Below are 27,283 nucleotides of genomic sequence, written 5' to 3' on the forward strand. Positions count from 1 at the left end.
AAAGGAAATGGGCGGGGGGAAGGGGGCAGCAGTGCGGGGCGTGTTTGAGGATCTGGGGAGGAGCCCAAGGGGCTCTGGCAAGGGGACGTTTGCTAATACCCGCGAAGCTCGGGACGTCTGCGCCGATCTCAGTCCGCCCCAGTCTAAAAATAATAGTAATAGTTTTACTGGATTCACGCCAATCCGGTTCTGCGGAGCCCTTTTCGGTTGGGGGGGCGAGGGAACGTGGTGGATCTTTCCTGCCCTTCCTGCTTTCCTTCGATTGTTACACCGTCTGCCCCCCCGCTTTTTTTTAAGGACATTCAGCGAAGCGTGGTGTCCAAGTGCAAACGCTTCTTGGAGAAGAACAGCGATGGCACGAGGTGTTTTGAGGTTAAAGGTTCGCGCTCTTCCAAGCGTTGGGGTGCAGGCACAATCTGCAGGGTTTGGGTGAATGCGCATGGAAATAGGGAGTGATAAGCACTCAGTCCCGGGTGCGCGTTCACACGACCACACTGCGCGGGGCTCTAAAACAAAAGGTTAAGCTACAATGTCCCCTGTGCGTTTGCTGCAACAGAGTAACGCCGCTACTTCTCTGCAAGTCGCCTTGCAAATTAATCGCCTGGGAAGTTGTCGCGCCTCGCCGCTCAAGATGACATTGCCCTTCTCTGATATGTTTAATGCACTTTCCCCCCCCCGCAGGAATTGGCGCCTTCTCGAGAGTAAAGCACCTCCCTGCTACGCCTCCCGCCCGGCCAACTTTCGGCGACTTTTCCAAGCAGCCCCCGATGTGCGAGGCGCGAGGAGCAAGCCGGTCCCTTCGCCGCGCCTGGAGTGCCTCAAGCGCGGAGGCGCTTTACCACCCTTCGCTTAATTAAAATGGCCCGGAAAACGTATTGTGGGAGTGAGCGAGAAAAGCGATGCAGGCTGCACAAAACTGCAAAATCCATTAAATGCATTATTCCCAGGAACGAAAGACGGAAAAGTCAAGCCTGCCAACAACAACAACAACAACAACAAAAACCGCTGCCGCGAATTAATGGGATTTATTGTTCAGAAGAGGAAGCAGCCCTCCGTTAGGAAAGGGAGGAGCCCCCCGGCCTTCCTCCGCCTCTTGCGGCGATTCCGCCGCCCTCCACTGCCCTCTAGCGGGCCGAAGCGCGAAGGAAGTGACCACGCTGCTGCGCCACCATTTGCGCCGCGCTCCGAGTGAAAAGCGGACCTCGAAGAAGGTAGGAACGGAGACGGGGCGGGTTGGCGAAAGGAAGGGTTTCTCCGGGCTGCCGCGGACAGGCAGGCAGGGGGATCGATCGGTGCAAGGGCCCGCCGGGTTCCTGCCGGGAGAGAGGGGGAGGGAGGGAAAGGGCCGAGGTAAGGGGGGGCGAGGGACTGGGAGCTGTCGGGGGTGGGGGACTAAAGGAGGGCCGGGGAGCCAGCCCGACCCTCCCTCTCCTGAAAGCAAGAGCCTATTGGGGAACCTCGGGGGAGAATTGACCACCTGCGTTTCGGGGAGGCGTCCCACTCGCAGTAGAGGCAACAATTAAACCGGTGAAGCCTTTTATTTCTCCTCTAAAGCGAATTGGCATAGTACAGTACTGTACAGTAATGGGAAAGCAGCACCTGTTGAAATGTAAGACTGGCGTGCGGGTCTTACAAGCGTAACAAAAGAGGGGTGAGGTCTTCTGGATAATTTGTAATAGTTATGTTCTATCTTTCTGACCAAAATTCGGGTGGGGTGGGGTGGGGTGGGGTGGAATCTGATGGGAGAAATAGGAAGGACTCTCCATTCCTGAGGAGTGAAAGCATAATATGAATAACTTAACCATGGTTTACTAAATTAGCCCATTTGGGGGATCCCCTGTGGTTTAATGAACAAGTCATCCCCATTTGGGATTAATTTAATGTACCAGCTCAGGTTTCCCCAGTTTGTTGGCCCCTCCACTTATTGGAATTGTAGCTCTCAGAACTGCCAGCCAGCATAGCTGAAGACTGGGAATGTTAGGGAGTGTGGTCCCCATGTCTCTGGGGTATAACTGGTTGGGTAAAGCCACCTATAAAGCAGTGTTTCTCAAACTTGGCAACTTTAGGATGTGTGGACTTCAAGTCCCAGAATTCCCCAGCCAGCACCCATCTATTTCTCAAAGACCTCTCCTGCTCCAAGTAGCCATCTGTAGGTCAAGTTTTTTTAAGTGCAATAAAAGAGTGAGGCCCTTTGGTATCTGCTTCTTAACGAAAAACAGTTTTGCCAGGGAGAAACTGAGGCAATATGTGGACCAAATATTAATTGGAGGCAGCAACACTCAACTGCTCATCAAGAAGCCGTGGCTTTGGTGAAATTTCATTGCACTAATTGTGGCGTGCTGCTCTTTTGAAACAAGTGTTTTCTGTTTTACAAGTGGCTTAAAAAGTGTCTTCTTGTTTTATAATCACCAAGGGGGGCAGTAGAGATGTTCATTTCTCACCTCCTCTCTCAGCCCCATTTTGCTTCAAGCAGTGATCTTGCGGTCATCCGTGACTTAGTCTGGAGAGGGTGATGGGTCTTAAGTATTTGAATAGTAGTCGTGGGCACTGCGTGGACTCTGAGTCGCAGAAACTTTTTTCTCCCGTACAGGACTTGGATATGCTGCCTGAAATGCCTAGTGGTCAAGTTATTTTGGCACAAGGTGACCAGATATGGGCTACAAAAATCTGGATGACCAGATGATCTGGTTGGCAGCAAAAAAACCAGCAAGAACTTTTCCTCTAACCTTGATGCAGCACAACACTGTTTCTATGTCTGTTCTTAAAAATAGGACAAACGGTTGAGAAAGATTGGGGGAAATAAATTTGGTCCTATCAGAGGCCTGATTGACTCCAGCTTCCTCTCTCTCTCTAGGCTAGTTCACAATGATCATCCCTGTACGATGCTTCACTTGTGGTAAAGTTGTGGGGAACAAGTGGGAAGCATACCTGGGCCTCTTGCAGGCTGAATACACAGAAGGGTGAGTTTGGAGAAGGTTTTGTTATTTGCTGGCATGTATTGATGTGCTACCAAGTTGGCATTGACTCTTAGCAACCACACTGATAGATTTTCTCCAGGAGGATCTGTCCCAGTCTGGTCCTTCAGGTCTTCCAAGTGGTGCACCCATTGCCTCCGTAATTGAGTCCATCAGCTTTGTTACTGGTTGTCCTCTTTTCTTTCCTTCCACCTTTCCCAGCATTAGAATCTTCTCCAGAGACCCAAGTCTTCACATAATGTGTCCAAAATATGGTAATTTGAGTCTGGTAATTTATGTCTGGAGTGAGAACTTGATTTGTCTGATGATCCATTTGCTTGTTTCCTTGGCTTTCCATGGTATTCTCAGGAATCTTCTCCAACACCAAAGTTCATAAACATCAATACTCTTTCTATTCTGCTTCACAAAAGTCCGACTTCCATTTCCATAGAGCATCACAGAGAATACCATGGCTTGTGCTGTTCTGATCTTTGTAGGTATAGACACATCACAGCATCTGAATATCTTTTCTAAGGCCTTCATGGCTGCTCTACCATGGCTATTTTTTTTCGTGGTATATTTCTTGACCGCTGGTTCCTTTACCATTGATAGTTGATCCTAAAAGGCAGAAGCCGCCCATTTAATTAACTTCATTGTCAGTTCTAAGGTTGGTTGCTGAACCTGTTTCCATTAGTTTGGTCTATATTTGATCTTAGTCCTATTTTCACCGTGTTCCTTGATTTTTATTGTACTACAGTTCACAGACCATTTGCATTTTCAGCTATCAGAGTAGAGTCATCAGCATAGCACAGATTATTGATGTTCCTTCTTCCAGTTTTAAAACCATGTTCATTTTATTTCAATCCAGCTTCCCTCAGTATGTATTCTGCATACAGCATAGGTTGAATAAAGAAGGGGAGAGTATACAGCCTTATCCCACTCTTTTGCCAACCTGGAGTCACTCTGTTTCATCATGTTCTGTCTACACTGTGGCCTCCTGACTTGTGTATTGGTTTCACATGAGGATAATGAGATGTTGTGGGATTCCCATTTTTCTAATCACATTCCACAGCTTGACATGATCAACACAATCAAAAGCCTTTCTAATAATAAAGGCAGGATAAAAATAAATAAATATAATCAATGAAGTATACACTGAATTTTTGGTATTCTTTGTCTTTCTCAGTTATCCAGTGTGCACCAGCAATATCAGCATCAGTCTCGGTGCATATATTAATGTTTCCCAAACTGATGCTGTCTGGATTTGTTGAATTACACATCACCTGTAGATGATTTTCATTATCTGTGATTTTCTAGTGTTTTTGTTTTGTCTTTGTTGTACCCTGCCTAGAATGTTTTTTTGGGGGGTGGATCCAATTATGAATATTGCAAAATATATAAATAAACGGTATCTAAAAGTTTTAAAGATGCACATTATCTGCACCAGTATTATGTATGGTAGCACACTCAAAGTTGTCATGGCCCAGTTTCTCTCACTCTAGCCTACCTCACAGTTTTGATGTATGCATTAAAGAGGTATCCCTGGAAACTGTTGGATCATGGGTGGAATATAAGCATAATTAGGACATTTTAAAAATTAACACTAAATATGGCAACTGTCTAGGGACTTTTAAAAATTTGAGGACAACTGAAAGTGTTTTGTTGGCTACAAAAAATGATTCTAGAAAATAGAGGTACATGGACAAAAGCTTCTGATGTTGCGCTCAATTGAAGGGAAGGTTTATATAAAAAGAGGCTCTTCGGTTTTTAGGGCTTAACAACATTTGCACTTTGCATTTATCCCAGAAATAGTCTAGGAGTTTAAGAAGATACCTTAATCCCAAAGTTGTATAGTATTGGAGGACCATGCTGATTTTTTCCACTGTATTCTTGGAATTTCTGAACCCACCGGCACATTATATAAAATGTTATAAGGATCTGGCTTGAATATTGCTAGAATATGGATAACTCATGGTTGAGTGTATCTATCCAAGAAAGATCTCAAGTTGCACATCAACCATACCTAATGAAAAATGTGGAAACCTACAGGAACCGGTGTGCATCCACTAACTGAATGTGCCAGAATCAGTAAGTAAACCTTAGTAGTAGGCCAGAGATTAGCATTCCTCACCTTCTGAATCAGGCTGCAGGGTAGTGATAGAGAAGTTGGCAGCCTTACACAGAGAAAAGAGATTCACCCAAGTTGCCCTGTGCAAAGATGAGATACACCATTTTTAATTATGTTTCCATTACTTTCCCCAGAGATGCATTGGATGCTCTTGGTCTGAAGCGCTACTGTTGTCGCCGGATGCTTCTGTCCCACGTGGATTTGATTGAGAAGCTGCTGAACTATGCACCTTTGGAGAAATAGCATTAGGAAATCAGAACAGAGCCGAATGGGAATGGGCTATAAACATTTGCATCCCTTAGTTTGTGTTAAAACTGACATCTCCCACTAAATGGCAAAGTTGTGCAGTGGAAAGAGTTCCACTCAGTGATGTATAATAAAAAATAAATACTACGTACATGAAATCAGTCAGGCCTATGCTTTGCTGAGCTAATCATCTATACCAGTTTATACTCAGTGCTGTTTTTAACGGATCTTCATGGAGCTATTGTTTGCTCGCAGAGTGAAAGAACAAAGCAAATATACTAGCAGCAGCTACTGGCAGAACAGAAAATGTTGGCCTGTCCATTCCAGCTATATATTACCACCAGCAACCGGGGTCCAAAGGAGCATGCAGCTCTGAATGTAACAAAGCCACTAATGGCCATAAATTGGAGATTGCTCATGCATGCTTGCTAGCTCCTTAATTGTCAGGAGCACGTGCCTGAACAGAGCTGTCTCAGAAGCAGTTGTTACCTACATATAAATAATGAATATCATACCTTCTTGCTGTATCTGGGTATAAATACAAATCAGGCAGCCAGAAATGTAAGGAACTTAAAAAAAGATGTATAAAACTAAAGGGACTATCATTCCTTAATTCTTTCCAAATGGACCTCTGTGAGTGAGGGAATACACACTGCAGGTGCAGGAGGATTATACTGGAACACACATTGAAATAAACAGTTGTGAACGATGCAGTTGTTTTCAAACATTTGCAGAGAAATTGGGCCATGATAGCTTGTAGAAATAGCCTTCCTTTGTGAGGATAGGGCCCAAGACTGATTCCCTGCCGCAGTCCAAGTAGAAGGAATTTGTTTCAGTACCCAAACCATATTTTTGCTTTCATTGAACCAACAGTGCAATATTAGTATCTTGGTAGTGACAGGGTTTTGTTTACTACAGTTCTCAGCAGCAGTGCATTTTAGAATAAAAATCAGGGATGGGCATCTTTGAAAGGTTGGGGGCCACAACTCAAATCCACTTTCTGAAGGGTCACGGAAAGCAAACTGATGGTGCTTTGATGTCACCAGGGGCACGGCGCATTTCCACTCTGTGTTTGACCACTGGGTTTGTGGGGGTGGGGGTGGCAGAGGCAGACCGCCCCCATTCCCTCTCTCAAAACCATCCAAACACCTGTAAAATGTCCCTTGGTCATGCCTTCAAAATTCAGTGTCATAATCTCAGGGTACTGGGAGGCCTCCAACTGGATGTCAGGGGTGCACAGATCCAGGGGGCCAGCCCTCCTAACATAAATGGTTTAGAAAGTTGAAACATTTCTCTTCAGACTTGTTACTCAAAAATTGACTTTCCAAGGAAGGCAAAACCATTGCATGAGGTAAATGTGGCAAGTTCAGCTATTCAGCACTCACAAGAATCACATAGGAAAAACATTTCATAATTGTGCTCATGCAGTTTGAGACTGCTGAGAAACACAATTTTGCAAACTTATTGGAGTTCACTTAGAAACACATTGCCTAAATTAGATCCATCTTAAACTGGCTGTGGCTGATACATGTTGACAGTAAGATAAGGGGCATATATTGGATGCTGGAAAGAGAGACACGGGGCATCCAAAAAAGAAAAAGCTTATTATTGGTATGAACATTTAAATGCGACTGTTGTCTAACTTCAGATTGAATGATTTTGGTGCCATGTCTCAGGAGGAAGGACTCTTCCTTTATTCAAATTTTGTAACAAGGTGGCCTGTTGAACCATTCAATCTGCCTTCCTTCCATGTTTGGCAGCCTCCATTGCTAGCATCAAAACTATTTTTAACTCCTGGATCCCACAGAAAAGTTCTCTCCCATCACTCACTTCCCTGATTCTTTCACTTCTGAGATTCCAGGGCACGAATCTGCAATCTTCTGCAAGGACGAATATGCCCTCCCACCTCCTAATTCACACTACAGTCAGTCATACGTTGACACTAAATTATAATGGAGTTCAGTTACAGCAACAAATCCTGTTCTTATTTAAGAGTCTGCATAAAGTAGAAACACAAGACAGACAGACTTAAGGAGCACCTTCTAATATGGGCCTTTATTTCAGGAGTGGGTAGCTATGAGCTGCGTGGCATCCCCAATCCTGACCCCAAGATTGCCCCTGCCATTAAATGAACTGTCACTTCACTAAAACTTTCCATTCTGAGTCTAATCCTAATTCTCTGACCCTAATTCTGATATATTGAACACACCAATGCAACTTTAAAACCCATCCTCAAGCCAAGACATTTTTTTTAAAAGGCTTCCTGGAGGCCTCATTGCCCTGCCTTCTGCAACCCTGGACAAACTATTTTAAGAAATATGAATGCATCTGCTGAATCAGTGCTATTTGTTTGTCTCTCCCTACCCATATAGTAGACTAGGACAAGTTTCTGGATATTCACATCCTCCGTGGTAGAACGAAATTTTGGGAAAACAAGATTAGACAGATATTCCTTTACGCAATCTTGTAATATTCTTAATTCAAGCAATTAATACAACAAAAACCCTACATATTCCCTCTTCTGAACTAAATTCCAACTCTTCCTCATCCACTTACTGGATGTCAGCATCACCTATCATCCTAGTTATGCTTGCTTTGATTCTTCGTCTTGAAACGGAATGTGAAGAATTGGGGTTAGTATGTGTTGAGGATGACGACGGAGTCCACCTTTGTGGTGAATGCAGGGGTTGTGTGGGAAAGTGCTCCTGAGTTTCGTAATTCTGAGAGTTTAGGGCTATTCCAGACTCAAAGCAGCTGCCGTGGGCATTGGGGCACAGGACACAAGTGGCCTGCACTGTTTTCCTAGACTGAGCCTTCTTCACCGATGTGCTTATGGAGTCTGTGCTTGAGCCACAGTTGAAGACACAGTTGCTTCAGTTAATTTCTATATATGGAAAGGCTGGGGTGCTATCCTGTCCTTCATCTCTTGGAACTGCCTTGTAAGAAATCCTATAGCTGCATTGGTAACGGGATGGAAGTACTGTGTGTCCTCCTAAATGCCTCCCCAGGTCAGACTGTTTTGGAGTTTTCCACAGCGCAGCCCAACCCACTGTTCTATTCACACATTTTTTCTCACAGAAACTCTGCAGGGAGCCAAAAGAGACATTCTCTTCAAGCACCACCCAAAAGTCATTTGACAGGCAGATGAGCATACAACCACCTTGTCCTATTCTATGAAAAGAAGGAGCAACTGGTTTCAACTTCTTTATTTTTCCTCATGAATGTAACCATATAAAAACCATAAGTTATGAAAGTCACACTATGTCAGCTTTCCAAGGGCAAAGGATTAAAAAACGCCATCACCCTCCACAGATCTGAACAGGAAATTTAAGAGGGAAAAGTACAAAACCGCCAGTGAAAAAACAACACCCACAAAATGGAGATGCCTTTTTCACCCACACCTCCACATGCCCTCTTGATTTAAAAAACCTGTTGGGATGCCCATCCTGCTGACTGGACGCAAGATTGATGGATGTACCCCCGAAAACCAAGCAGCGTTTGCACTGGAGGTGATGACAAGGAACAGTGTTACTCTGAAAAATGGGGGGGGGGGGGAGAAAAATTTTAGGCAACACAGTTTGGCAGAGAAGACCAACAATGATTTAACAAAAATAAAAATTCATGATGGAAGCCTGCTGTTGGCACTCAAGCCTCAGAACAAACGGACGGACAAACCACGTGTGTGTCTTCCATTGTGCTAACAGCCTCAGTTCCTGGTAGTTGGGGAAAGGGAAGTTTTTGAAAACAAGGGGCAATGGGATTTGGGGGTGGGGGATCTTGGCTATTTCCCCCTAGCCTCTAATACTGACCCTCTCCTCGCTGGCCCAGAGGTGCAGCTATAGGGAACTACACAATGAAATGAATTAGTGATACGTCAACTGAATAGGAGGACAGAGGATTTGCTCTGGGTGCAAGGGTTGTTGAAGGAGGAGAAAAAAAACCTGTGGGGGCAAAGGGGCTAACGCATCCGGTAATCCGTTGAACACGACAGCTCACACAACTGGCCCTTGAAGTCCAAGTCGATGGTGAAGTCCAGATCTCGCTGCATAGAGAAAAAGAAAACGAGTCAAAACATTTTTCTTTCCACGCAATGAACTCTACCACACACAGGAAGCTCAGCCTCATCTCCATTAAGAGACAGGTTTACTCGTCATTAGAGTGCTGCAAAAATTGTTATTTCCTCCTTTCGGATGTTAGCCTGCATGTTGGTGTGTTCCTTAACTATTCCATCCCTGCTTCACATAACTGGGGTAAATGGGACTGAGCTTTAGATCCTTCCACAATAAATTCTCCACAGCGTTTTCTTGTCCCCTGCCCTCATCCATCTGCTTCTTCAAGTGGCAAGAAACGTTGCTGCACCAAGCATCACACAGGGTAACAGCAGTAAATGTTGATGGGCGTAGGGAGACGTTAGAATGGCAACCTCCAGTCAAGCACAAACTCTTGTGAAATTGAAACCATCTCATTCCCCTAAGAACTTTAGCTGGAACACCTCGCTGGAGCAAAAGTTAGCCCCCGAATGAATACAGTGATGGGAGCTTCCTGCAGCACATCACCTTAACACACTTAATTTTTGGAACCTAAATACAGATTAAAGTACACTGATGAAAACAGCTGAAATTTCACAAGTTTGCCAAATCTGGCAAGACTTTAGGGTTCTCGCATGACATTTTAAGCGAGAAAGCCCCAAATCCCAATTTTATATTAGTTTTGTACAAGATCTTGCAGGCAAGTTTTTAACAGAGAAAAAACTTTTTTTTCAGAACCAGCTTTATATATTCACAAGCTTATGCAAATTTCATCAGTTAAGCCTGAGTCACGACTAAACAATTTTTCCTTTAAAAAAAAAATAATAAAAGCTATAAATTAGCTGGCCTTCTCCCACAGGCTAAATGCAGTCTATGGTGCAGAGATGAGATGGAAGAGCAACTGGATAAACAAACGGGTAACGTTTTAATGCCTTTTTATGGTTTAAAAATAAGAGGCCAATCACACCCTTTTAAAAAAAAATCCATCTTATTTAAACTCCCAGCAACCAGGAGCATGTAACTGAGAAGGAATGGAGAAATTAGGTTTGGGGGAAGGGAAGGGCAGAAGCCTTTTAAACAGCATATGTATCCACCCTAATGGGGGGAAAATCCATTTCAGATCAGCTTTTGGCCTAGATTATGGCAGGAAGCAACCAATTTTGCCAAACTGGCAGCCTCCTAGACCACTTCAGTCATACCATTGTTGGCAACACAGCCAAAGCCCAGGTTAAGACCTGCCATCTCCTTCACAATATATGTCATTCATCAGTAACTTTAGTTCAACTCATGCACTGTCCACTCAGGGTGTATTTATCAGCTGCTCAGGAGCTAAGAAGATGAAAGATGAGCACTACTAATCCTTTCTCAGAAGTAGCATTTCCTCCTCCCTTTCCAAAGCACACCTTGTCCAGTATTGCAGGACATCCAAGAACATTAGGAACCCAATCCTCCTACGGAAGCAGGAGCTACTAAATCAGATTTTGGTTCTTTAAAGCCCAGAACGATAATAAAGACATGTTCTAATGCCTGGTCATTTTAAATCTATAGGTTAAAGCACTTCCACAGGAATGTGTGTGTATCTGAAACTGACTTTTCTGGAGAAAGATACCAAAGCATGTATCTGCACTTAAGTTTTTTTAATCCGTTCAATTGTGTCCAATTCTCAGAGACTGCCTGGAGAAGTCCCTGCAGTTTTCTTGGCAGGTTTTCAGAAGTGGTTTGCCATTGCCTGCTTCCTAGGGCTGAGAGAGAGTGACTGGCCCAAGGTCATCCAGCTGGCTTTGTGCCTAAGGTGGGACTAGAACTCACAGTCTCCCGGTTTCTAGCCTGATGCCTTAAGCACCACACCAAACTGGGTCTCATGGAAAATTTCCTGGGCCAAAATATACTCTCCAAAAAGTAGTGAATAGTACCAGGACAAAAACTAAACTCAGTTTTATTTCATTAAAATCACAGGGTCTCTGGTCCCCTTCTGTCACATTAAAATTATAATTTGGTAACCCGTTACCTAGGAGCCTTTGGAGTTGCACACACAACTTTCAGAGGGCTCAAGTTATGAACATTTATCCATAGCTGCTCTTATGTCAGAAGTGTATCACATAATAGCAATTATAGGCAAATGTTCCGTTCTGGAACAGAATGTTTCTATGCTCGTTTGTCCAGTCCGTGCATGGATAAATTCACCTCGACCAGAGGAACAAGAAATCCCTGCTTAATAGGAGTAAGTGCTTCTTAACCAGAATTCCATCCAACCATGCCCTTCTCCAGCAAACCATTTCATCTGTCTCCATCACTGCACATCCAACTGACACTCAACACTCCATGGCTATCAATATTCTTGGCCCTCACTGGACTGTTTCTAGTTAGCTGTCTTTTTGCCTAGTATGGCCTTTAAAAAAGGAAATATTTCTGCAAATGTAAGAAACAAAGAAACTTCTGTGGGCTCCATTTCTATTTGTCAAGCAAGTTTGCCATTAAAGGAAATGATGTAAGGTTTCCAGAAAAACACTGCAGGAAAAGAACCACCCTCCTGACTCACATTGTTCTTGGCATTGGGCTTCATGCCAATGGTGCCAAATATCTCCTCTCCTGTCTTCACTGTTAGGTAGTCCTCCATGTAAAAGACTGTCTGTTTCCAGTGGGTGTAGGGAGATTCAGGACCTGAAGGTAGTAAGATGATGAAGCTGAGCAGAGAGGGCAGCCAGGAGGAGAAACCATATGCCCACAACATGTCTCCAACCATTTGCTTGACTTTCGTGGACTTCAGACCTTTTCCTCCAAAAAAGCTGAAGTTCCTCTGAATCCCTCAACAATCCTACATTTCAGTCTCCCAATCAGTAAAACCTACAACAATCTCTACACTGTGGGGATATCCAGGCTCCTGAAAAAACAGACTACACAAACCTGTTGTAATTGATCTATCCCCTTGCCAGCAATAGCCTAGCCCAGTGCTTCTAAACCTTGGGCACTTTAAGCTGTGTGGACTTCAACTCCCAGAATTCCCCAGACAGTCACTGGTCAACTCTTTTTTCATCATGCTCCAGGACACTGTTGCAGGAGAAATAAGTAGCTTAATTCCCACAATTATTTTTTTGTCTCTCCAGCCAAGGTTAAGAAACACCAGGCTAGCCTTTCCCGAAGTGCTGCATTATCATGGATTTTAACTAGTCCTATTTTAAAACTGAAAATTTCATTGACTTAGTTCTATCCTTCACCAAAATATTAACATTTTTAGCACCCAAACTCCCCCACACTGAATCAAAGTCCCTTCTTGACAGATTTCCCAAACTGAAGTAATGAGTGCCCTTACTGGTAGAGAATCCAGTTCGCTTGTGGCATCGGGTAAATTCTATGTTGAAATAGGCAACCAAGGCATGGATGTAGTCGTTGCGTTTCACTTGGAGACAGAAGGGTGATGTGAAGGTCAAGTCCTCCACCTTCACTGTGTAGATGTCTACTTCCTGCCACACATGAGTAGGAAGAAGTGAGAAAACAAGACAGGTTGAAAAAAGTCAACATCCCTTCATTATCCAAAAAAAACAAAATATATCATTCCTTCTGATATCAGTCTTCTGCAGACAAGCCAAAACAGTAACATCTGAAAGCCAAATATCTAGAGGAATCCTGAGGTGAACTAGTGTTTAACACAAAAGGTGAGCGATTTATAATATTTTGAAGAGGATGGAGCATCCGTGCAACCCTCACTATGTAAGTACACCGGTAGTTTGTTCTGCTCTGGGCCTTCAGGTGACTATACCAAATCTGATTGTTTTTCCCTTTTTCTCTGGGAAACAAAAGAGAATACCCCCTTGCTGCTCTTCAATACAACGATCTTGCATTTGTTCTTAGACCCCATTTGCCTATTTCTATCATCTTCTCCAGGTATATGCCAGAGCTGTTCTCTCTTGCCTACAAAGTGCCCAAATGGGTCATCTGCATGCATAATCCAGACCAGCAGGTGTCACAGAAAGAGAAAGCAGAGAGATGCACTGCCAAAAAAACAAGTGAAGCAGAAAGGCAAAGCTCCTATTGCAGTGACAGACACCAAATAATCATAACTAAATACCCAGTAAGATTAGGAGAAAGCTCAAAAGCTGAATAATAAATCCTCTGGGCTGGCGCTATATTTTCTCTAAGTTCTGCAAAGTCCTGGGATGCTGCTCAACCATCTGAGTGGCATTCTTTAGGGATAGCTTAATGTCCCCCCAAATCAGGATCCTTGCAATAGATATTGTTCAGCCTTTTTTTCTACCGGGCGGAAGACCCACTACAACAGAGAAAGTGATCAATGCTAGAAGCAATGTATGACCAGAGAGCACCAACTGTCATTTTAGATAGGGTGCTCATAGCAATGGCAATTAAGGAAAGGGCAGAAAGAGAAGTTATCCCAGCCCATCATACCTTGATGAGACAGGCATTAGTGACCAACTGCTTTGGGTCAACAACATCCACCAAGGGCTCTTTGATTGCCACGTCTTTGATGCATGACATGTCAAATCCATATACATTCTCCCACCCTGCAGTAAGAAACACAGATTTTAGAAGGCGTTCAGATCAGCCTTTGCAATCACAGTCACCCACTAACAATGGGTACAATAAAGAGAAGCCAAGAAAATTTTGTTCCCTCAAAGGAGTCATCAACAAACGTATTTCCCCCCATGGATGGTCCCTTATGTGTTCAAAGGGCCTGGCGTCCTTTCTGGGAAAGCACTTGGTACTTACAGTGGATCTTGTAATCTTTGTACTGCCGATCTTCAATAGCAGTGATATACAGTGTGGCCCGGTCTGGAAAAATAAGTCCATCGGGGGTCTGGGACAAAATGGATGGTAAAAGAAAATTAATTGGCCACAAAACGACAATCCTCCTCCTCCCAAAGAATCCAATTCCTTTTTTTTTTAATTATGGGGTGGGGGGAGGGGGGAAATGGGACACATGATATACATGTTAGAATTCATGTTTCTTACAATTATTTATATTCCAACTTTCAGAATAACAATACAGTACCGTAATACCCAAATGGCTTACAAGCAGCATAAACCATTCTAAATAAAAATAAAGTAAGTATTAGAAAAGAGACAAAGAAAGACACTTCTAGGATCCTTCCCATAGTACCATTGGTACTAATGACCCTATAAGGAGGAGGGGTAATTTAGAGAAGTTAACAGGAGTGTTAATTATGAAAAGTAAAAATGAGTAACTGATCAGGTTTCAAACAACATACCGCATATTCTGACTTCAGCACAAATTTCAAAAAGCCATATATAATTGCTGATATGTATGTCAGTAGTTTGAAACTGCATTCACACTAATAGTCATTACAGTGCAAAACAGATAATGTTAATTCCCTGAGAGCTTGTCATCCTCACAAGTCCTTGAGCTGGGGGTCAGGAATGTGCAGCCGTCTAGATGTTGCTGAAGTACAGTCCCTGCGTCCCTCGCTATGGACTCTGCGATTAGTGTCTGCAGGGAGTGGCGTTCAGTAACATCTGGAGGGCTACAGATTCCACAGCTCTATCCTAGTCTAGTATCGGTATTAATGTTCATAGAAAAGCAGCTTGCCCTGAAAGATACCCCTGAACAAGCTACATTTTCAGAATAAAAGTCAACGTGGCTACCTTCACAGCTCAAGTTACTCCAATGGAAGTGGCTTTAAATACTCAGTGGGATACTTTTGCTCAATGAAGAGGAATATGCCATTTGCCTCATTTTGAGACAGCCTTCACTTCAAATCAAATTCTGTGTTACAGGTCAGCAACCCAGACTGAGTAAAACTTATCAAATAAAACTTACAAAGTAGAGCTACAAGATAGAACAGAGTGAAATAAAGCATACCACATAAAAAATCTACAGTTGTACTTGCACTATTTTGCTGTCAGCAACATACGGTTTTACAACAAACTTTGCAACCTTTACTTGGGCTTCCCTACTATTTCATTAAGAATGAAATTCTAATTATGTTTTATATTTTGTGATTAACAACCAGGGAGAGATTCTTCATGAAGCACAAATGTATTTGGGAGACCCATAAGGCACAGCTTGTTTGAAAACTGAATACCAGGACAGGGCATGGTTTATAACAAGGGCAGAAGAATTTTTTCTGTTAATGGCTACAGTCCCTCAGGGACATATGCCAGTTTGAGAGCAAAATGTGTTTTTATGATTCTCTCTCCTCATTTCTACCCAACAAACTGCTGGTGAATGCTTGGGTAACTTTTGCCAGAGGTACGAATAATTATTTCTAAAGGGGTTTTGAAAACGGATCGAGAGCTGGACAATTCCCCTGCTACTATATATGGTGTCCTTCTGTCTTATTTTTAAAGGAATTAGTACTGTATTGTTCTGAAAGATTAGAAGATTTAGATACTGGGATGAGTCTAATGAATCTGATTGTAATTCTGAGACTTTACAGGGACAAGGTCACTCTGAAATGTTCTCTTGGCCAAGAGAGTAATAGCTGTTATTAGTGGTCCACAAATTTCTGAATTTCAACCAACCTGAGTTTTAAATGTCCTGTTTTGACCTTGAAATAGCTGCTCTGAGATCAAAACAGCTGTTCCATGTGCAAAATTGGACTGCTCCGATCATTCTGGTGGTCTTTTGAACTGAAAACTCTTCATTTCAAGCTAGAAACACTTCCTGGATTATCAGGGCAGATAGTTTTGAATACAAAACAGCTGTTTCGCATTCAAAATGGGGTGCTTCAAATTAAAGTAAGTTCAAAATCAAAAGTTCTACACACATCTCACCACTATTCTACCACTACACTTGTCCTTTTTGTCAAGAGGGTGACATACAGGAATTTTCCATTATCTGGACTTGAAAATAAGGTAGGAACAGCCTAGTCCTAGGAACCACTGGCAGAAATCAAGGACTGGGACTTACCAGCCACTTATCCCGGGCATAGATGACAGTATTGAGCATGGACTCATAGAAGAGGCAGTAACCCATCCACTCACTGATGATTATGTCAACCTTCTCCACAGGCAACTCCACTTCCTCCACTTTGCCCTTGATGATGGACACCACTTTAGGGGAGGAAAACGACAGAATTTAAAATTACCCTTCAGCACAAAAGAAAGGTGCAAATCAGTTTGGCAAAGATGACTTCCTCATATTATTAGTTTGGTCAAGTGATTCTCAACCACAGACAGACAAATCTTAATTCCCACCCCTGTGTAAGAATTCAGCATGAGACACACAAGCTTTACAAAATGCCACAGCACCTCGGAAGGATGTACAACTAGTTAATTTTGGACCAGTTACTTTCTCTCTGCTTAGCCTACCTCCCAGGATCATTGTTACAGGGAAATATTGGAGGAAGAAATATTATGTTGTGTATGCTGGCCTGATCTGCAGAAGGGAAAGGAGTTATATTTCAGTTACACATCACTGGAACTCATTTCAGCAAAAGATGGCCAAAAAGACAGGACAGCGAGTACAGAAAAAGAATATCTGGAGAAGTAAAAAGATGCCTAGCAGCACTGAGAGAGGCAGATCCAGCATAAGGGGCACCAAGGGAAACTTCCAGATGTTCAGTAGAGATGCTGGCATTTTGCTGCAATAGAAAACCAAGAAAAAAAGATGCAGGACAGGAAATGTCTTGAAAGTGAGGACAAGTGTACAGTTCTAAATAGAAATGAGGGGGCAAAGGAATAAAATAACATTACAGATTCGCCTGGAAAATTTTGCTCACGGTTAAACTTAAAAGGCAGAAAAATCAGAGGGGAATTTTAGAAACTAAGTAGAGCAAAATGTAGCTGAACACCTAATACTGACCAGAAATACTTGAAAAATAATTAGGGAGATACAAAGATAATTTCTGAAAATGGCAGCCACATTGGCTCCTTGGATACACAGATAAATGACCCAGAAATTGAGGACAGGAGAGACATTTTTAAAAACAAAATTACTTACCATGGTCGAGTTTGTTGGCTTTGACAATTTTGACAGCATAATCAGAGATACTGGAGCATTCAATCTATTAGTTGAGGGCATATCCAAAATGGGGAGTGGGGTGGGGGGATAGAGAGAGATATTTCATAAGGCAGTGCATTATAAGAAGGATATCCTTTTTCTTCCTCAATTAGCAAGAAAAACCATCGGAAATACACGTGATGCAAAGGCACTGAAGAATGCCAAGCGTTAGCATAAAATCAAATGGTGTTTCTCTCTCTTGCCTGTCATCCCAAATCTTCATAGGAAGAACTAAGGCAAATTTGTACAACTTTACCAGCACTAATTTTAGTACAAGACTCTTAATCTCTGTTTGCCAGTCTGTTTAGGATTCTGCCAAATCCTTTCATCCATTTTGTAACCAACCGACTCCATCACAAAAAAGAGACCAACAGGACACGAGCGTCACACTTACCCCAATGACCCGCTTGGCACCAGCCTTGGCTGCAAACATGCAAAGTATTCCCGTGCCACTGCCAACATCCAGGACCACTTTGTCCTTGAAGAGGTGCCGGTTGTGAAACATGGAATTTCTGTAGGTCAGTGTGCGGACCTCATCCTTCAGCATTTCCTAGGGTGCAGAGAAAAGGTATGTCAGGGAACTCCCCAAAAATCTATTTACACCCCCCAAAACAGACAAGAGTGGATCTCTGTTTTTCATACCACATCCCCACCAACTCTATCACCTCATGGATCCCAAAGTGGGCGTAGGAGTCGAAGTAGTAATCCTTGGAAGTCATCTCTTCCGCTGTGGGTTTGCTGCTGCTTTCTGGCTGGGTGCACGAGACCTGGTGGAAATACAGAGAGGCCCAAGTCATCCCAGGACCCCCTGATATAACTTACAATTTCCCCACTGCTATGGAAAAATAGTTCTATATTTTTTAATTAAACATTTAAAGTTGTGCTGCTTAGCTATGAATTTATTAATACCAATTAATGTGTTTTATGTAAAGCCTGATTAGATGGATTTGAAAAATACTGATACAACTATGTGCTTTCTCAACAATCCATCCTGTGGGCGAGAGGCAAAACACAACCAACATCTTTTTAGGGGAGTCAACGCACAGGTGCTGTATAAAAGCAAATATGCTGCTTCTTTTAGAACTACAGCTTTTTACTCATAGGCAAATTCATGCAACTATCAGTTAGATGACGGCCATAAAGAAAAAGGAGTATTAGTACCTCAAATAGTAGAAATTCACCCTCATATCGCACTCTCACAAAAAAAAATTCAGTTTCTGAAGGTTAATTCAGTGGTTTGGGTTTTTTTTAATTTCACCAAGGAAAAACCAGAGCTCCAATGTTCTTTACAAAAATCTGTTGCTGATACTCTCCTTCTGAACTTGTCACAGTGCATCTATGTTAACAGACTTATGTTAAACAGTCTACAAATGTTACCACAATTCCCTCTTCACAATAAGGCAAATGTGTACTAAGTCACTCTGTTTGTAACCTAAAGGGGGGAAGGATTTGCTTGGTGGAGATAATTAACACACTGGAGAGATACAGGTGGGGGAGGGGGGTTCTTGCAGAATCACAGACTGACAGTGCAAAGGGCTAAGTCAGACTCCTGTCAAGAGGGTGATGGATAACACTGCAGTTATAATGAGAATTTTAACAGTTAATTTGGAGGGTAAGAAAAAGCACACAAATCTCTTACACATCTAGCAAGGTGCTGGTGGCCTCAAGATGCTATTCTATACTTACTGATTTTAAGGAACATTTTTTGGGTCTGCACTGGGCCTAATTCTCATGTTTCATTTTGTTCACCCATGATCTACTAAGCAGCGAAGTCTGTTCTGACTAGTGGTAGCTCTCTGGGCAGAATCCTGAACCCAAGACTAGCTATCCAAGGTCATTGAATCGAGAGGTGAGTAACATGTAACTGAAATTCTTGGGCCTTTTTTTTTTTTTTTTTTTGCAGTTTTGCAGGGTGGTGGTTGGTGAAATTCACAAGTAAAATGAGGAGTTAATCCTAAAAACCCTACAAAATTGGACTGATTTTCCAGTTTGAGGGGATTTTAAGGGGTGAAATTGGTGCCTTTAGTCTCTGGCAAACCAAGCTGAAGTTGCTGAGTAGACTTAATGTTTTTATCTTCAACTGATTAAGATTTCTTACAAAACATAGAAAAGCTGAAGAACAGAGAAAGCAAGAAAAATATATAGCACAAGCCTATGTTAGACAGGCCATAGATCATTGAATAAGACTCATTTTCACAAGCTGCATTTCCAAGCAGTGCGTCCTAAAACAGGTTGTAGGGTTGAAGGTGGAATTTGAGCCTCTCTGAGAACAAACCTCTGAAAAAAAAGCTGCATCATGGACTTGGATTAATACTTTTCACCAACTAGTTAAGATTTCAGTGCTAGACTATTGCAACATACTTTAACTATTCCCAGTGTTGAGTGACTGGAAGCTATAGCTGGTGTAGAGAGCAGATGGCTGACTTCAAGGAAGTAGGTCATCAAGTAGACACTGCACGAGCAAGGATGTCGACACTCAAAATGGTAGGTGTGGCTAGATGATCAAAGCCTGCCCCTTTTAATATCTATTGCAAGTCTCTCTCATACACACAGGTAAAAAGGGGTGGAGCTGTAATTGCCCCAGTCATGTTCATGATTTTCACACTGTTGACACTCCCTCTATCCCCACCCCCCAGAGTGGCCCTGTGCATCAGTGTTCCTCTCTCTGTCAATGCAGATCCTCTCATTTTGATGGCAAACCACTAAAATCTGTCTATGAAATCACACTGAGTCCAAACCGGAATTTCCTGATTTAGAGCTCAATCCTTACTCCAGTCTTGTCCAACTTGGTGCCTTCCAGATATATCTGTTTACAGCTCCCAACATTTCTACCTAACATGGCCAATAGAGGAGTTGCAATCCAACAAATTTTGAGGGAGCATAACTGGAGAAAGCAGGGCAAGCTATTCTGTATCATTCAGTCAAAACATCCCGTCTTAAACAAGATCCAATCATCTAATGCCCATTACAAATAGCTGTAGCTCTTAAATTATTCCTACCTTAAATTACTCCTCAGATTCACAGAGATTGTGAGTCTGTTTTTTTTTCTCCGCATCTAGAAAGGTTTCCTGAAATCCACAAATCTCTGACAAACTGATGGCCTACAATTCCTCCCATTTTTTCCCTTGTTACCTGTTCCCTGCCCTGGCCACAATAGTCCACACTGAGGTTGTCCCATTCTGTATAAACAGTATTTCAGAATACAAAGTGTCACTGCCTGGCAGAGTGATACAAAAAACCCAGCTGATTTAAACCATCCTATAAGTAATCCTATAAATGTTACTAGACTGCTGGACACTAGCAAAACAATTACAGACAGTAGCATTCCTATGCTAAGGTATAGATCAGGGTTCCTCAACCTTGGCAACTCTAAGCTGTGCGGACTTCAACTCCCAGAATCAACTTAAAAAAAAAACCCTCAAAAACAGAATAATCTATTTTTAAAACATCAAAAGAGCAGAATAAAACCTGACATCCATTAAAAGCAACCTAAATGTGGCAATCTCTATGGCTTTGCTGGCTGGGGAATTCTGGGAGTTGAAGTCCACACAGCTTAGAGTTGCCACGGTTGAGGAATCCTGGTATAGATGATAGAAAATAGCTCCCTCCTTCTACTACCAGCTTGTTCAATCACCTGCATGGTATTCTGGAGCACACATGACTACCAGGATACGGTGCCTTATAACTGAGGGGGGACTGAGCCAAGTTATACGAAGTCCTTGGCTGATCTCAGAAAGCTAATCAGAATCAGGTTTATTTAATAGTTGGATGGGATGCATCCAGAAAATCCCGCGGGTGCAGCTGGAAAGTAAAAAAAAAAAATTTTTTTTTACAGAAGACAATGGCAAACCATTTCCATACTGTTGCCAAGACTTCTACACAGGTACTCTGTGTAATCTCCAAGAGTTGAGTTCAACTCAAAGGGGACTTTAGCTCTATATTAAATCCTAGTAAGCCATAAGCGCACGTTTCTCTCACCCAGGCTGCTCGAACACATCTGGAGGACACCAGATTGGAGAATTCTGTTTTCAAGGTTAAATCCTTAAGGAAGCCAGATTGTTAGCATATTTGCAAAGCTTTAGGCAAGCCATAGAGATTGCCACATTTAGGTTGCTTTTAATGGATGACAAGTTTTATCCTGCTCTTTTGATGTTTTAAAAATAGGTTATTCTGTTCTTGAGTTTTTTTTAAGTTGATATGGCCTTGGGCAAAACGGGGATTGATAAATATTACAATAACAGGAAACAGACAAGCTTCAAATGCATCTGAAAAAGCAGGCAATGGTTCACTAAAACTTATTTTAGCTCCCCCCTTAAAAGTTGTCACAAGACCTCAGCCGTATGGATTCTTTACCCCCAAAGGAAGAAAAAAACAGGGAGTAAAAGATCAAGTCTGTGCATTGGGCTAGTCAAACACTGAACAGACTGAAGTTCTAACTGAAGTGCACTAGCTCCATCTGATGGGAGAGAAATTACTGGCTCTGGCAGAAATGGGTAAAAATTTGCCATTTGTCTTCTTAACGCCACCACATCTAGGGGATCAGCTCTTTGTCCTTCCACCCCAATGCTCTCAGGGCAATTCTGTCTCATATTCCCACAATGCACAGGGAAGGTTGGCAGGCTTTATTGTTAATGGCCTACCTCCTGAGCTGCTCTACCCCCTGAGTGTCCCCAGGAGTGGGGAGCTGCGATAAAAGTTAAGGAAACAATGACCAAGTGCTCCCAATGCAAACAACGCCCCCGCTCAGAGCCCTCCAGCTCTACCCCACAAAGTGTCCCCAACATGTCAATGTCTTGCAGTTAGCATTTTGTTTAAGCTGACTGATATGAGAGGAAGAGGGAGAAAAAAACCTCTGAAGTACAAACTCTTTGCCCATATATCAACCAGAAAATGCAGGATAAATATAATTTGAACCCCATTATAATAATTTGTATGTCTGAGTTGCTAGAACTTGAAAAGTGGGTGTTTAGGAATAGATGCTCATAAAACACCATGGGACAGCAGCTGTGCAGCACACTGGAAGTAGCAGCTATGTGCAAATCAAGCAGTTGGGCTAAAGGCAATCATTCTGCTCTGTTCCTTGGCCTAACATCCAAAGCTTCAAATCCAACCCCCATACTTTGTCCCCTTTCAAAATATGAAGAAATGCCTACACATTTTCCATCCCCCCCAAAAAAAGTAGGAAACGTTTTCCACCTCCAAAAAAAAAAAGCGTAAGATGTTGCAGTAAAATACTCTATTGCTTTATTCCCAGCTTTATCAATGGATCAAAAGAGGATAGGCTCTAGTCAGTTTCCACTAAGGACATAAATAAAAGTCTGCATCAGTGTTTCTCAGCCTTGGCAACTTTCAGATGTGTGGACTTCAACTCCCAGAATTCTGGGAGTTGGAAGTCCACACATCTGAAAGTTGCCAAGGTTGAGAAACACTGGTCTACATCAACAGCAGGGTGAACAATCTAAAATAAATCACCATGTCCTGGCTCCATATTTTCAACCAGTATGGTTTAAGAATATCCACTGCACAAAAAAAAAAGGTATGGTCATGAACCCCATTCTTTTTTCATCCTGCACTGTTTAGCCACCCAGATTAAACAGGCACTGTAATCACAGGATTAACTGAAGGGTATGGTCTAAAAGAGGCATATAGAAGCAAGACAGAAGAGACAGGAACATAAACTGATTCTGTGAAGAAGGGGGCAAAGAACCAGAAAGTAGGTACATTCTACATTTAGAGCTCATGGGAAATGGTGTTAAGTTAGTCCTAGCAGTTTTGGAGAAGGGCAGTACATCTAAGCAAGAGCTACAAAAGCAAGGGGATAACTACGGGTGCAATTTTAGCAAAAGACAGATGCAAGGGGGACTAATGGATGATGCATCACCAAGCCAGATACACAACAAGGAAAGATTTGGCCTGGGCTAATGGGCCTCACCACACCCAGGGCTGAGCACTAGCCTAGTGTTCATGAACTCAAAGGATATTTACATCTTCTAGCGGAGTCTGCAGGCTCATCCCATTAGCCAGCGTGGTTACAAAATTCTAGGAGAGAGAGAGTAACAAGGGAAAGAAGGTCAATTCGGAGCTCAACGGGAACTGATCCGGAGCCTGGATCATTTTAACAATTAAGGTTTGGAGAGGAGGTGAGGCAAAAAAGATGACAAAGGTTGACCAACAAACAAGGGGATAATTTTGGGATGTGTTTCTGTGTTAGGGGTTAATGGCAGTTTCTCCTATGCTTCCCACTGGTGTCCAGAAAGACCAATTTTCCTTCCAGAGCTTGAAACCAGCATTTAGGATTGCAATAATCCACCCAGAGTCACATATGTGAGATGGGCGGCTATATAAATTGAATGGATAACTAACTAACTAACTAACTAACTGGGCTGGCAAATGCAAGATCAGAGAGGTAGTCTTCAGTAGTATGTCCTCTATGGTAAAAAAAAAAGGCTGGCACCCTCCCCGCCAAATAATGTATGCACCTTCTATGCAACCATATCACCAAACAAAACTATAGCACGCAGCGCAAGGTTGCCTCTAGTCACAAAGAGGCCTCTTATGGGATTATCACAATCCCATGCCAGGAATAGAAAAAAAAAAGTCATCTGAAATGCCAGCAGAATTGCTATGCCAGAACATCAAGGTCTCAGTTATACACCTACCCAATGACAGCTCTCTCCACCACCTACTCCACTTCATGTATGTTCAGATACAGCATTTCCAAGAGGAGCTGCTAAGCACAGCCAGGCTGGAAGCAGCTACTTAAACATTCCGGAGGTGACACAGAATGCAAACATTGCATGGGTTATTTAAGATGTGCATGGGAGACATCCATCAGGTGACAGGGGCTCCTCATGCTACATTCCTGCTTGGGACCACCTTGCTCCTTGTATCCTTAGTACTCTGCCAATTGGATTCACTACTTCTATAAAGTATTTCTAAAATACACTTATAAATGTTCTGATAAATTTTTAGCTGACAGCTATGCAGCAGCCATACCACAAAATGCCAGAGGGCAAAACTGTAGGATCTCTTTTTGTACTTTATTGTAAGTTACCTGTGCTACTACTGGCTTAGGCAGCCCTGAAAGCCCTGGCCCACCAACCCACCGCACCAAAGCCAAGCATCATCACTACATGCTCCCTAGCTGCAACTGCCCTTGGATGTGGTTGAAGGACAGTTGTTAAGGCAACCAATTACTTACTGAGGCGATATTCTTCTTTAAATTGAGTGAATTCAGAGGGAAGCTGGAGAGTCACTTTTTAGGGTAATTTTAATTTGGATTCCTACCTCAAGCAAGGGGTTGAACTTACTGGCCTAAATCAGCTTTCCTCAACTCATGAACTTCCAAAGTACTCATCAATAAGCAATATATGGTGAATGCCCAGGTGAAGGAAGTCTGGCCTAAATGGATCATTCCAATTCTATGAGCCTATTAAGCCAAAATCTGAAGGGCAAGTGGGTTTGGGGAACATCTAAAATCGTGTGAGCTGGAAAATAGCAAGCATGGCTTCCCTACAGCCAACTATAGGGCCCTTTCATTCCCATTCTAGGAAGGAAACTTGGCAAAGGATTCCCAACATGGGTGTTTCTTTGACCATGTGAACATTGCAAGTGAAATAGGCAGGAGGTACTTCAATTTCTTGCTTAGCTGTACACTACATAATTCTTTCCTCCCAATCTTCTTCAAACTCTGTCATCTGCCAATTTAAATAATTCATCCACTCCCCAATATCTTTCTCCAAAATTTCAGCTCCTTGAAGCCTACATGTTGTAACCTCTTGATATCCAACCATCCTCAATTTAGTTCCAACTCAACATGAGCTTTGCATTTCACACATATCTCACCCGGGCCTTATCTAAGCTTTCTCTGAAGACTCCGGAATCTTACCTTTCCTCAAATGATCTCTTAAAGCAAACCCTCCTAAAAATGTAATCTTGCCCATTTCACCCATGAGGCTTAGACAGTAAATCCACCTTAAAGTGATAGGCTACTACAAGGTGTAAGAACCCTCTTAGCATAAGGGAACAATGAGCCAGAAGGCAATAACTCACCACAAGGTATCAGAGCCCCCTTAGGACAATGAGCACAATGGCCTGTCAAAGTAAAGAGCAATCACCCTGAGGGAATCAGTGGCATTAAGGCCCACAGCTTCCTTTCAGACAGAAGACCAGGCAAAAAGAAGGGGGGCAAAAACCAGTTCAGAAAATCTATGGTGGAAACAGGCACCGTCTTACTCCTACAGGCAAAGAATTAGGAGGTTCACTGGGAGAAAGATTCGGGGAGAAAACATATGGGACGGGGGGATTGGTCTGTGGGTTGATTCTGATTTCTATGAGTGGGAAGGAGCCAGTAATCCATAATATCCAATATTACGAGAACCAGCGGGGCTGACCAAAGAAGGAAACGCCAAGGAGGCACGGGGACAGCCGTCGAAAAAGCCGGAGCTCCGCGAACAAAGAGTTCACCGTCTGCGGCAGCGCCGGCGTGTTTTCCAGCGGAAGGGAAAACAGAAACTTAGCGGGTTTCTGCACCTAATGGTGGACGGGCGTCCCTCAGCCGCGGGAAAAGCTAACCATCCGAGGAGCAGGAACCCCACGCGGTCCTGCCTAACAAGGAGGACCCGCGGCGGGAAGGCTTTGGGGGCCGGCGTGGAGCTCCGAGGCTGGGGGGCGGAGCTCCGGGGGCCTCCCCCGGGCCACAGGGGGCGGGGCCCTATGGGGCAGGCGTGCCATGCGGCTCCCATGAGGAAAGAAACCGCGTTGAAGTGGAAAAAGGGGCGCAAGGCTTTCCGCCGAAATGGACTGAAACGTCGGAAGGGGAGCCGCGGAGGAGATCCTAGCAGACTTGAAAAGGCCGCTTCTTTCCCGCCTAACCCGTCCAGTAACAGCCCCACATACGTATTTCCGCGGGGGGAGCGCCGTTCTCCCTGACCCACTCCTACGTGGGGACAGTCCGGGCGGGGGGCGGCGAAAAAAGGGACTGCTGTGAGGAGAGGAAGGGCGGGGATGGTGTTTATGGGACCGCCAAAGAGGAGAAAGAGGAGAAAGGCAGCCGAGGGGCAGAAGCTGGGGGACTCAGTCACTTGTGCGGCGGGGGGGCAGACGCTCCCCAAGGGCCCCGTCAAGCCTGGGGGGCTGTCACCACGAGGGGGCTCCGGAGGGGTCTCAGTTGGGCAATCCCTCCCATTCCTATGGCGTCATGGGGGTCTGGAAGAGACTCGGTGGGTTAAGGCGGAAGGGCCCTTGGAGGGGACCAGGGGCTGCCTCCGGTTCCCCACTTCTTTCTCTTCCCCCGGCCCCCCCACTCCCTCACCTCCATGATGCAGTTTGCAGCCTCCGCCATCTTGCGAATGAGACAGAAAAAGAGAACCACTGGCCGGACTCCCCCAGCCTCGTTCAGTCGAGGGGAGAGGACTGGGCGTCCCATTGGGCGGCTTCGCCGTCACTCAAAAGGGAAGGGAAAAAAGGGCAGCCCCGCCTCCCAGGTTTTCATTGGCCGGTGGGGCCTCCGTCCGTCGGGAACGGAAAGGCCCCGCCCCCGCGCTATATCAAACCGTATTGGACACTTAGAGGGCGGCTCGGCCTGCACAGGCGCCGACAGCTTTTTGCGGTCAATTAGCCAAAGGTGGGAAGGGCTGGAGAACGCCTCCTCATCATGATCGTGAAACGCCATTGGGAAACCGTTCACCAATAAGGATCAGAGTCGATTTCTTGGATAATTTATTGGGGGGGGGGACTTAGATGTCAGTCACAGTAAGGTCTCTGTGTTTCTCCGAGTCTTTGGTGCCTTAACTTGTAAGGGGCGGGAAGAAGCAACGCATTGATTACTTAAAGTGGCTGTCAAAGAAGAGCGTTTGCATTCAAACCTCATATTGCAACCTATTTCGCCATGAAGGAAGTACAGTATGACAAAGGACGGGAGGGAGGAGGCGCCATTTATTCTGAAGGGGAA

At 43.7% G+C, this 27,283-nt stretch overlaps 2 protein-coding genes across 4 annotated transcripts; one reads left to right on the plus strand and one right to left on the minus strand.

Moving 5' to 3' along the window:
* The first annotated feature begins 1,120 nt into the window (after positions 1-1,120).
* On the plus strand, positions 1,121-8,882 carry LOC134495592 (DNA-directed RNA polymerases I, II, and III subunit RPABC5-like). The gene is made up of 3 exons (XM_063301124.1): positions 1,121-1,211; positions 2,855-2,960; positions 5,217-8,882. The coding sequence occupies exons 2-3, from the start codon at positions 2,866-2,868 to the stop codon at positions 5,323-5,325; spliced, it is 204 nt and encodes a 67-aa protein (XP_063157194.1). The 5' UTR covers positions 1,121-1,211; positions 2,855-2,865; the 3' UTR covers positions 5,326-8,882.
* On the minus strand, positions 8,520-26,749 carry PRMT1 (protein arginine methyltransferase 1). Of its 3 annotated transcripts, XM_063301121.1 has the most exons (12): positions 26,645-26,689; positions 23,313-23,370; positions 21,972-22,015; positions 17,997-18,098; positions 17,726-17,881; positions 17,272-17,335; positions 16,240-16,382; positions 14,079-14,166; positions 13,758-13,873; positions 12,667-12,817; positions 11,896-12,017; positions 8,520-9,370 (listed from the first exon to the last, which is right to left on the minus strand). In XM_063301121.1, the coding sequence occupies exons 1-12, from the start codon at positions 26,672-26,674 to the stop codon at positions 9,287-9,289; spliced, it is 1,158 nt and encodes a 385-aa protein (XP_063157191.1). In that variant the 5' UTR covers positions 26,675-26,689; the 3' UTR covers positions 8,520-9,286. The 3 variants fall into 3 exon arrangements, with proteins under 3 accessions (XP_063157191.1, XP_063157192.1, XP_063157193.1); XM_063301122.1 differs by lacking the exon at positions 21,972-22,015 and having other exon boundaries at positions 23,317-23,370; positions 26,645-26,724; XM_063301123.1 differs by lacking the exons at positions 21,972-22,015; positions 23,313-23,370 and having other exon boundaries at positions 26,645-26,749.
* Positions 26,750-27,283: the final 534 nt, after the last annotated feature.

The sequence above is a fragment of the Candoia aspera genome, chromosome 4 (assembly GCF_035149785.1).
Source record: "Candoia aspera isolate rCanAsp1 chromosome 4, rCanAsp1.hap2, whole genome shotgun sequence".
Taxonomy (NCBI): domain Eukaryota; kingdom Metazoa; phylum Chordata; class Lepidosauria; order Squamata; family Boidae; genus Candoia; species Candoia aspera.

Bases quoted from the DNA above. Each gene is read 5' to 3' on its own strand.
- LOC134495592 (XM_063301124.1), top strand. From the start codon at position 2,866: ATGATCATCCCTGTACGATGCTTCACTTGTGGTAAAGTTGTGGGGAAC. The intron at 2,961-5,216 runs GTGAGTTTGGAG...TACTTTCCCCAG, and splicing joins CAGGCTGAATACACAGAAGG to AGATGCATTGGATGCTCTTG.
- PRMT1 (XM_063301121.1), bottom strand. From the start codon at position 26,674: ATGGCGGAGGCTGCAAACTGCATCATGGAG. The intron at 22,016-23,312 runs ATATCCTTTGAG...CTTTTATCGCAG, and splicing joins GACTCCGCTAGAAGATGTAA to CTCCCCACTCCTGGGGACAC. The intron at 17,336-17,725 runs GTAAGTGTGACG...CTCAACTAATAG, and splicing joins GTGCCAAGCGGGTCATTGGG to ATTGAATGCTCCAGTATCTC.